At 40.7% G+C, this 11,464-nt stretch overlaps 1 protein-coding gene across 1 annotated transcript in view; it reads left to right on the forward strand.

Moving 5' to 3' along the window:
* The window catches only part of sned1 (sushi, nidogen and EGF-like domains 1), a 45,663-nt gene extending 36,414 nt beyond the window's left edge, over positions 1 to 9,249 (forward strand). The window contains exons 25-30 of the mRNA XM_080431380.1: positions 121 to 209; positions 1,865 to 1,963; positions 3,365 to 3,481; positions 7,055 to 7,142; positions 7,936 to 8,015; positions 8,260 to 9,249. Of these exons, the coding sequence (XP_080287506.1) occupies positions 121 to 209; positions 1,865 to 1,963; positions 3,365 to 3,481; positions 7,055 to 7,142; positions 7,936 to 8,015; positions 8,260 to 8,303 (517 nt within the window). The 3' untranslated portion in view covers positions 8,304 to 9,249. The remainder of the gene's footprint in view (positions 1 to 120; positions 210 to 1,864; positions 1,964 to 3,364; positions 3,482 to 7,054; positions 7,143 to 7,935; positions 8,016 to 8,259) is intronic.
* The last annotated feature ends 2,215 nt before the right edge of the window (positions 9,250 to 11,464 follow it).

Consider the following 11,464-nt stretch of genomic DNA (forward strand, 5'->3'; position numbering starts at 1 on the left):
GTCCTTGACATGAAAAAGTTTGAGAACCACTGCTGTATATCATCTGTGTTTTTGTATCATCTGGTGGTGATTCAAGTGGGTGGCATTATTAACCACATGACATTGTTTGTTGTGCTGCAGATACACAGAGCTTATTGACAGAAGAGGAAAGATAACAGCTCAGTTCACCAACTTACAACCCAGAAAACCTGGCATCCGGCATCGTGTCAGTAAGTACAAATGAAAAAGCCACCGGGTAATAAAACGTTTGTAAGGGAGTCGCCAGGCACTAATCAGTGGTCTGGAAAAAATGGTTAACACGTATTCCGGACACGCGTTAATGTCTTCCTAATAGTCTTGATGTTCCGCCATAACACGTTTTTATTTTAATTTTATTTTTTAACGCTCTGATTTTTATATATCCGTTAACATAGTGACACTGTTTTATAGTTTCTTCACAGTGAAAGGGCAAAGAAAATAATTTCCGACCTCACTCAACATGTTTTCAAGCTTGTGCATCCTGGGAGGTCTACAGATTTCTGCCGACTCAAACACCCCGCTTCTAAAACAGCTTTCCCCCTATTGCAACACAGACTCTCAGTCCCTCGCTGTGTCCTGTGTTCTCGCCCTACTTTTATTCACTGTGTGTGTTGTGTTTGTTACCGTATACGGCAACTGAGGGCCTTGTAAGCGAAGGCACATTACACCAGTCTTGACTGTGAGGTCATTAAAATATCTGTGGAAATGTTACAATGTTAAGCCTTTAAGGGGTTGACAAAGATGGTTGAGATGTGCACTGGACAGTAGAAAATAAGCAATATAATTCCATTATTATGTACTCAGATATTCATAGTTCGCAATAACCAGTAGATTTACAAAACAAAACACACTCCTTAAACATTAATATTTTCTATTACCTCCACCAAACGAATTAGATCTCTTTATCAATTATGTAGAGAGTGTTCTGGACTGATTGATTATAACTCCAACATATTCTAATACTATCATACACCTCTTGAAACACAGGATTTATTTTTGGGCGGTGTAGCCACCCCTATAAGTGGGGTTGGGACACCTCATTAGTATTAGTTTCCTGCACTGTGATTGGCCCACTTGGCCCACTTTCCTGTACTGTGATTGGCTGACTCTATTGGCTGACTCTATTCAGCACTGTGATTGGCTAGCGAGACACATGATGACATTAATAACCTATAAATAGGATTATGCACTTCCAAAAATCAATTTTTTTTGGAAGTGAGCTTCCATCACTATGATGACCACTGTGATGACCACACCGCCCACTTCACACTGGGTGTGATTTTTGGGCGGTGAAACCGCCCCTATATGTGAGGTTTGGACATCGACCACCCATTGCACCCCCCCAACCCTGCGCTGTGATTGGCCACCATTGTACCCCCCTAACCCTGCACCATGATTGGCCAATCACAGTCTATTCAGGACTGTGATTGGCTAGTGAAACATGACACATGTGCATAGCCCTATAAATAGGACTATTTATAGGGCTATAGGACACAAAAAAAACACATTTATGGGTTTTTTTAAGTTAGGGGTACTTCCATCACTGTGATGACCACTGTGACCACACCGCCCACTTCACACTGGGTGTGATTTTATTAAGTTGTTAGTAATATTTATTGTACAGATAACTTGCGAGAGAGACAAATACAGTAGGGTATGTGTATAGTTTTTGCCGCTCACCACTCATCCTCTATTGGATCAAAACATGGTCAGCTACTGTATTGTGTTACATTGTTCAGTGGTGGTCCAGCTCTGATAAGATGTTATATAGGCCTACTGTAAATTATTTCACTGCCATTGCCTGTTTACACACCACCTCATAACGGGAAACATTGATGTCTTGCAGGGCCTGATCCTCCAATCAGGTTAGAGAGGATGGAGGAAACAACCAACAAAATCAGCCTGGCACTGGAGATCCAGGAGGAAGGCTTAAGAACAAGAGCTGGTAGGTGTTCTCTATGGAGATCTGGTATAGATGTTCTCTATGGAGATCTAGTGCATTAGTTGTTCTCTTTTGAGGTCTGGTGCAGTAGTTGGTCTGTATTGAGCTCTGGTAGATGTTCTCTATGGAGTTCTGGTTCTGTAGGTGTTCTTGTGGCAGTTGTTCTCAAAGTGGGGTCCTTGAGGGGGTTCCAGCCAGGGTGTCCCCAGCAAAATGTGTTAATATGGCATCACATCGCGGCAAAACACATATTAATTTGGGGGTCCTTGACATGAAAGCGTTGGAGAACTACTGCTCTATGAAGGTCTGGTATTGTAGGTGTTCTCTTTGAAGGTCTGGTAGTGGCAAGGGGACTAATGTCACTTGGCTCCTTCAGAGGGTACAACAACCACCCCATGTGGTAATAATTGATCCCAGATGGAAGTGAAACTTTTCTCACACTTCTCTGCACTCGAAGCTAAATATGATTTTCCACATTTGAAAGTAGAGGTCAGTGTCCTTTTGGGACGCGCCATGGAAACACCATGCTCATTGGTTTTGCCTCGAGTTGAAACTGCATATTGGATTATCATTAATGTATTTGGCGAAACATTGTGATACGAAACGTCGAAGAGAAATTATTCACTCTGAAAGAGAAAGACATGAGAATGTACAGATTGGAGGTAAGGGGATGTCAAAATAGAGAGAGTGTGTGTGTGTGTGTGTGTGTGTGTGTGTGTGTGTGTGTGTGTGTGTGTGTGTGTGTGTGTGTGTGTGTGTGTGTGTGTGTGTGTGTGTGTGTGTGTGTGTGTGTGTGTGTGTGTGTGTGTGTGCGTGCGTGCGCGTGTGCGTGTTTGTAGTTTGTATGAGAGAGAGAGATAGAGAGAGAATGAAATCCTCAGTGTTTATTTATACATTTGTAACTCTGAAAGTGAACAAATGGAACCAAATCAGTAATAGATAAACAGGCACTCTATAACAAGGGACACATTATTTATCTCCTTCCTTTTCGGATCCAGTTCTCTCGCTTTGTCGTCTGTGTTGGGAAGACATGACAACCAGCATAACGACACATTTGGCTGGTGGTTAATTATTATTTGTACATTTCTTGGAACTGTACAGCAGATTCAGAAATTAAAGTACTTTCCCTTTTCATAGCTGACAGCTACAAACCATCCAGTCATCAGTAACCATTTCCCAGAGTTGTGGAACCATAAGCCAGAACAGGTCCATTTGGTTCCATTTATTCACTTCAGAGTTACATTAACACTCTGGATTTTACAGTGTAGAAGCCATCAGCGCAGGGTGAGAAGTTGAGAACTGAAGATGGAGAGAGTAGGTTGTAGTGTTTGGAGACGTGTGAAACTCGAGATCCATGCTGTTAGTCGTCTGCTCTTGGCCCTGACAGCAGCTGTTGTCTTTCAGAGTCGCCCCGCGACTGCCGCAGTCTGCCCTGCCAGAACGGCGGCACGTGTGTGAAGGGGAGCGACTCCTTCATCTGTGACTGCATGAACGGCTTCAAGGGACGACAGTGTGAACTGTGTAAGTTTATGCCTCGTACGCACGCACACACACGCACATGCACACGCACACACACACACACACACACACACACACACACACACAGCTTACCAGTAAAACCCTGATTGTTAATTTAACTCTGAGACTTCTCTGAGTTACAAATGGATAAATTAACACTGATGATTTGATTGTGCACAGGGAAAGAAAGTTGATTATTTCTAGAGAACAACTAATTCTCTCCCATTGTGTGATTGTAATGTTTGAGTAAATCATACTGTACAATCATCATCACAACAGAATATAACACATTTCTGTAATTCGGGGGTTATTTACCCCTGCACATGAATGCAGTGTTGAAAAGGAGTCCCAACCCATCGTAACGTTTGTACAGCTGTCCTCGTGAAAAGCCATCCCTTTCAGTCTGCTCACAAATCATATGGGGGGGGGGGGGTTCCTGTATGGACCCTAGTAGTACAGCAGTAGTACCTCTACCAGCTCAGTGACGTCTTTACTATGCCTGCAAGGCCAATAAACACTAGTACTTTAGGGATGGAACCCTAAAGTACTCATCCAAGAAGTCATGTGACATCTGCATTTGTATCTCCTTCCTGTGCCTTTGGGGCGGCTGTATCTTAGTGGGCCGTCTGGTAATCAGAAGGTCACCGGTTTGCATCCCGCCCCCCGCCCGTGTCTACATGTCAACAGTTCCCCCCTAAGGGCTCATCCTGACCATCTGAGCAACCATCAGCTTGGTGAAGTGAAGCTAAAACGGAATTTCCCCCACAGGATTAACAAAGGCCTCCCCCCTCCTTCTGCCTCACTGACATAATCATTTTGTACATTAACATTTCACACGTCCTGTTACTTTAAGGGCCTTATAAATGGACAAATACCAATGTATATTACGCTTCTCTTCAAGAGAAGGCAAACTAACCTTATCATACAGCAGGCAGTGGTGAGAAGTATAACTATTGCCTGTGATAAATCTAAGTGCAGAGTGATAGACTGAATCTAGAGGTTTTCAAGTTGAAGCGTAAATTAGCACTGCAGATTTTGTGTTTTGCTGTGCTGAGGATGGATTTGTTGACAAAAGGCTTGCTGGTTGTCTCATCAACACTAAGTGCTCATGTCATCACAAATGAAATGCATTTGAACAGCGATGAGAGGCCTGCTGGGAAAGTATAATCCTTAAGGAAGTTGGATGTTGTTGCACATCTAACAAGGTCTGGCTTTTGCAACCCTTACTTAATGTGGCGCCGATCTCTGCTTATCATGTTGGTACTGGTGAGACATCAGCTTGGAAGCAATCCGTGGTTGAGCAGTTCATGAATGGAAATGGTTGGTGTTGCTGTGGTAATTCCATCCTGACGGCAGTGTCGTCCAGGAACACTGTGCCTCCACACTGTTCCTCAGGTCCACTTCCAGAAGCTCCCGCCAAGTGTTCATTTGAGTTGAGAAAGTGGTGAGTGGTTCCCTCATCAAACGCTCCACTGGCCACTCGTACGCTGCAGGTGGGGGCATCGTCAAACTGGAATACCACTCCTATCAGGATGGGAAACAAATGAACCACTTGAACCCTAGCGTCCCTATTCTGGTTATATCTTAATAGGCAAACATACGGCAGGAATAGGGGAACATAGCAGATCTACAAGCTCACTACACAACGTGCTGTGAGCTTGTAGATCAGCTATTTCAGCTAGTTGGTGTACAGCAAAGTATATAGGGTTTAAGTGGTTAAATGTATGTTGATCCTTTGTGGTCAGTCACTGGATCTTAAGCCTTCACTATGTATTATCTGTTTTATCTCTACTGGAAGCCAGTTTTAGTTTCACAAGTGAGACGCTTAACTTGGAGCGTGCAATGGTCTCGAATATGAAAGTAAAGCATAGCACTGTATATCATCTCTGCACACAAGAATTGTTAAAGCCATTTACTGCTGTTGAGTGGAAACCTGTCTATGAATTACAAATTTGTTAGGAATGATCTTGACTATTTTGAGCCCTGTGTCAGTGAATGAATATGTCAACACGTGGTTGTTTTGTATCAATTGATCATCTACTACCAGTCACGATGTAGGTATGATGCTGTGCTCTATTTTTGGCTATGTGGGAACATTTTTATACAGGGTTATGATCAATTGGATGACAAGTATTCCATTATACAAACACTAATCCAGGGTTTCTCGAAGTGGGTACCGTGATGCTATTCCAGTGGTGCCACGAAATACTGGAATTTAGCAATATCACTTTTTTATATACTTTGTATTTTTTATATTTTTTTCCAAAAACTGTTTTTAAAATCGGCCTCAGGTCTTAATAGGTTAATGCTGATTACTCTAGTATGGTTTCAGCTGGAATGGTGCTGCTACCTGCCCCACACCGGTATGCCTGATCTGCAGGGAAACATGCAAAATGCAGTGATAGTACCAAGCAAATCAGCAAAAGTGCTTTGAAATAAAGTGTCCAGGATAGAATTCCAACGTCATTGAATATTTTAAGAGATTGAAAGCACAAAATGAAAGAGAGAGTGAACGTATGCTTTCAACTGTGTGCGTTCATTTGAATATTGTAGTCACAAATATCATCTTATTATAATAATAAGAATAGTATAAATCATTATAATGATACAAATACTGTCGTTATAGTAGGGCCTATCATACTGTTATGTTACTGTAAATGTCCATGTGAATAAAATGTGAATATATTATATTATAATATAAATATAAGGTGCTAGAGTGAAAATTAACAATGCAATTTAGGGTGAAAATATAGGGGTGCCCTGAGCCTCAAAGGTTTGATAACAACTGATCTAAACTTACTGTATGTGACTCCACACGCTATCATATTACATTACAAATGTTTACTATAGGCCTAGTGTTCACACAATAATGATCATTGCCATTGATAGAACATGGAGTCTGGTGTGTGTGTACTCTTGCTGGATTATTTTAATAATAACAAGACACCGCCTCCTTCCCCTAAAATCTCCTTGACCGTGAATCTTTGACACAATTCATCTGCCTCTGTAGAAGAGCTCCTGTTTTGCATCTGTAATATTTCACTACTGTATACGACCAAGAATTTCCACTGATACGTCCAGGATTTTCTAATACATCCATATATTCATCCTATGGAAAGCAAATAATCATCCATATGAAGCTTAACGTGTAGAATTATTATTCTACACATTAACGTTATTTAATGTTCCATAGTCCCCCTCACACACTAACGCACACCCTCTACACATGCACACTCAAAATGTCCTGCCCCCCTGCTTATTGCTATGTGACTTCACTTATCATTAGATGTTGATGAAAGTGCATTGTGGAAGACGCTGGTCACATAACTCCGAGCCTCTCTCCTCTCCTCACCTAAACATCCTAAGTCAGATTGTTTAAACATTCCTTTCCGTAAACCATCCATCAACCGGAGAGGAGAGCCAAGTTTCCTCCCCACTTTATCTCGCCCTATAAACTCCTCAACACATTTTTCTCTCTTGACAGGACAGTATGTAAAAAAGTGTTCATACTTCACACTAAATGAGATTTTTCTGTCATCTCTCTCTATCTTGTGTCCTGTGACCGTTTGTTTGCAGTGTGCCAGCGAGTGCCACACCCCTGCACCCGTCTCTACTCTGAGACAAAGAGCGTGCCTGTCTGGGAGGGTGGAGTGTGTCATTACCTGTAAGTCTTCATAAGGCAGGGATCTCCTGCTTCTTGACTTGCTTATACACTCTCCAGGACATGATATGCTGTTTAAATGTTGCATCCCGAATGTTAACCACTTTTAACCTGGGTTCCCTATTTTGGGCATGGCAACATTTTTCAAAAATGTTTACAAATGTTAAAAAATAGCAAATCTTTATTGTCACATCACAGGTTTACCGGTGTAAGACTTGGATGGAATTCAAAGTATAAGTTGGGCCTGGACCGCTGGCCTAGCGGTCCGGGCACTTACTGTAGGCTCTAATGTATCCTGACAGCGCTTCGTGGGTTTGTGTCCCGTTCCCGACAATCTTTGCTGCATGTCCCCATCTCTCTCCCTGTTTCCTGTCCATCTATACTGTAGGCCTACACTAAAGGCAGAAAACCCCCCAAAAATATATATTTAAAAAAAGGGGCAGAAAAAATGATAAATTGGGGCCTTATCACTTTAACCCCGGCATTACTATTTTGATCATGTCATTATAGGTGACATTTGTTAGCTTGTAGATCGGTTACACGGAGTATAAAGTAGGCTTCGGGCTTGCTGTCGACAGAGCAACGCCCCCCCCCCCCCTCCCTCTAATGAAAGGTGGGATAGTAAAAGTGTTGCATCACAACGTACAACGAAGTATATAGGGCTTAAGTGGTTTAATGTCATTTAAAGAGTATGTATGTACTGTACATACATACTCTTTAAATGACATTAAACCACTTAAGCCCTATTTATAACCTCTTGAATCAAGTCATTAAGCATATTTTTCACACTCCACAGGTACAAAAGGACGTATAAAGTACAGCAGGATGTTTGCTATCGGGAGATTTGTGAACCATTTCTTCCCAAGAAAAATCACAGTAAGTAATAATCAAAGTCATAAATTGCAAATCATAGTATATATATAAATATACCAGTTAATTTAACATCCAGAAGAACAACCAGGAAGCAACTGAAGTTGGTTTATTTCAACAGACAATTAACAGAAAGATGATTTTCTTCTAATTATGTTTTTCTTTTCTCAAGACAGTTACACAGATTATCATAATGCATCAACAATACTAATGTATCGTGTAATGGTTGTGTTTTTGTCTCTTTCTCCAGAGCACTCAGAATCAGATGCGAGGACAATCGTTGCTGTCGCATGAAAATCTTGGCGCTTCACTTTTGGTGTTTTTCATTTACTTGAATCAAAATGTTGATATGGTCATTTTATGAGATGAGCAGGTTGCACCACCCCAGCGTTGATGACACCTGTTCAGCACCTAATGAATAATTTCATAAATATACTGTCACCAATCTGAAAATAATTTAGCAGCAAATTTGAAAGTAATTGACCAAAAAGATACCAAGAGGCCGTTTGGAGATACAAGTTTTACATTGAGCACTATATCCATATAGACTCTACTCTGGCCTGAGGTCAGCTTATTGTACTGTACTGTAGCTTCAAGCTCCATGAGGACATCAATGAAACCAATGGAAATCAAATCATCAATGGGATGCCACAAATGTAACCACTTTAACCCTGAAGGCCCAATTTTGGGCATGTAATTATAGGCAAAAATAAAATCTAAATTGAAAAATTGAGAAACATTTAAAAAATATATATATTTTGAACATTTTTAGAAAACAAGCAATCTGCAAGCTCACAGCGCAGCACACCGTGACGTGTTATGAGGTTGTAGATCAGCTATTTTCAAAATAATTTTTAATTTCTATGTGGTTAAGTGGTCGAAAGAATGTTTCAACTGATTTTCTGACCAAATGAATTGTCCAGTGCAGTTTACCTTGCTTCAGCCTAGACCTAATATATACCTCAAATTCATGTCCATATTGACACATTAGGAAAGTATTGTTTAAGATTTTATTGCAGCTTTGTCCCTCAGGGAGATTTGTTTAAGATTGTCCTAATCTTCTTTTTTTTTTACATCACCGAGGAAAATTTGACAAATTCAACAGTTACTTCAGGCAAACAGTCAGCAGTTTCTCAGCATTTTAGTGTAAAATACCATTACTCTGTCTCTAAGCAAACATCACTGCTAGCTCTCATGTAAATAGTGTGTATAGACTGTTTTGTAGGTGAATATTTTAATAATAAAAATGTTAAAATTAATGTAGCCTTTTTTGTTTTGTTTTTCTTGTGTCCTTTTGTTTATAAATCGTATTATCCTTATGTCTACACATCTTTCAGCAAGGTGGATATAATAGGTTTTTACCTACTTTGCACACTCTCTGCAAATACAACTGGATAAACTCTAAAGACAGATTTAGCTTTGTTTGTTTTGTTTTTAACCGACTGGGTTCCCAGATTAATGCCTGGATATTAAATACCCTTAAGTTATCTTCTGTTTGGGGTCCTGGAAACTCCAGATCTTCTTTAACATCTAAAAGTATTGTTTTATCAGCTTGATTCTTAATGACTTTTCCTGATTTCATAAGAACATATTCTTTGACCTCTACTGCTTGGGTCTCAAGAGCCTGCAGCTATGAAACACAACTAATTTTACTGAGGAGCTATTCTCTTTTGTGGTCATCATCCTACTGATTACACTACGATAAGACTGAATTATATTATGACAAATACAAGGGGATTCAAATATTGTTTCCACATTGGCCTATAGCATGTTGACACAGGATCTAATACAATTTAATTAAAATGTTAAGATTATAGCTATAACATGCAATTAGCTACTAATAATCAGCACAATGCAGCTCAGTTAGATAGCCCTTGGATTTTTTTTTTACATATTAAAGCCCACCCAAATGAAATGATAAGATAGTCCTTCATACAGTGCCGCCCGCATTCATGCTTTCCTCTTAGACCTTTCATTCCTTGAAACCCCTATTGAGAAATGCAACTATTACAGCTATTAAGCAATTAAAGGCTCCTGCAATGAAGTACAGTAGCCTACAGTACAGTACACCCAAACATTTGAGGCAATGCGCTGTTTTTAGCCTTGTATTTGCGCATAATGCACAATAGTGGTGGAGCACTGTTGTTGGGGATAATTTATGGCCACATCCAAGATAATGACTTAAGTAAATTATATTTGGAAAAGTAGCATGTGGTTTCCTGGCCCGTGAAAAAAACAGAGTAGGCCTATCTCCCCCCCCCCCCCCTACTTTAATTGCAATATCAGGCCTGGTGGATGGATGGGAATCAAGGGATGATACACTATTGACTAGACTAACTCATCAGGAAATGTTACTGTGATGTTTTGAGATAAACATAAAACTTGCCTATCATCCACAGTTTGTGAGTGCATGTGTGTGTGTGTGCGCGCGTGTGTGTGTGTGTGTGTGTGTGTGTGTGTGTGTGTGTGTGTGTGTGTGTGTGTGTGTGTGTGTGTGTGTGTGTGTGTGTGTGTGTGTGTGTGTGTGCGTGCGTGCGTGCGTGTGTGTGTGTGTGTGTGTGTGTGTGTGTACGTGTGTGGTTTACCCTACATTCCTGAGAAGTAGACTACAACATGTCAAAATAGACAAATATAGAAACATTTAAAGAAATTAGTAGCAAGACCTTCTGTGAAAACTTCGCTCTCTAACAAAAAACATACATGTCCTTATTTGGCATTTTGCTCAGAGCAAATGACATGGATTATAATAATCACCCCATTCATTTACTACAGTTTTACACACGATTCGAAGAGTGGCGCTTCTTGGCGCAAGGGGGGGTCGGTCGCCAAAAAAAAAGAACAGATCTACAAGCTAACAACGCGCCGCGGAGCGACGCGTTATTAGCTTGTAGATCTGTTCTTTTTTTGGCGAGCAACGTCGGCTTCGCTGCTTGCTCTCGTCAGAGCAGCGCCCCCCTCCCTCCAATCAGAGTTGCCATGTCCGCTTATTATAAGCGACTTTGGCTTGCTTTCCTGTAAAGTAAAGTTCAATTCAATTCAATTCAAACTTTATTCCAGACACACAGGGGGTCCATATTAAAGTTGCTCGTAAATATTGGTGGGCTTCTTTCTAAGTTTAGTTGCTTATTTGGGCTTCCATATCCAATGTTGTTTAAACAATTGTTTCTCAAACATTTTCAAGTCAAGGACCCCCATATTAATATGTATTTGTCTGTGGACCCCCATCTGAAAACATGTTATAAGATTTGTGTTGTTAAAATGTTTAAATAAATGCTCTTCCAAGATTTTATTTGCCAAAATAGCAAAGGTTTAAAGGGCGAAGAAGGGCTCTCTTCTTTCGGGCTTATTTTTCATAGACCCGGTCGCTTGTTTCTCTCTCAAAACCTGGCAACGCTGCGCCCCCCTCCCTCCCTCCAATGAAAAGTGGGATAGTAAAGAAGGAAAGACACGGAGGA

The sequence above is a fragment of the Gymnoscopelus braueri genome, assembly GCF_963280865.1.
Source record: "Gymnoscopelus braueri genome assembly, chromosome: 6".
Classification (NCBI taxonomy): domain Eukaryota; kingdom Metazoa; phylum Chordata; class Actinopteri; order Myctophiformes; family Myctophidae; genus Gymnoscopelus; species Gymnoscopelus braueri.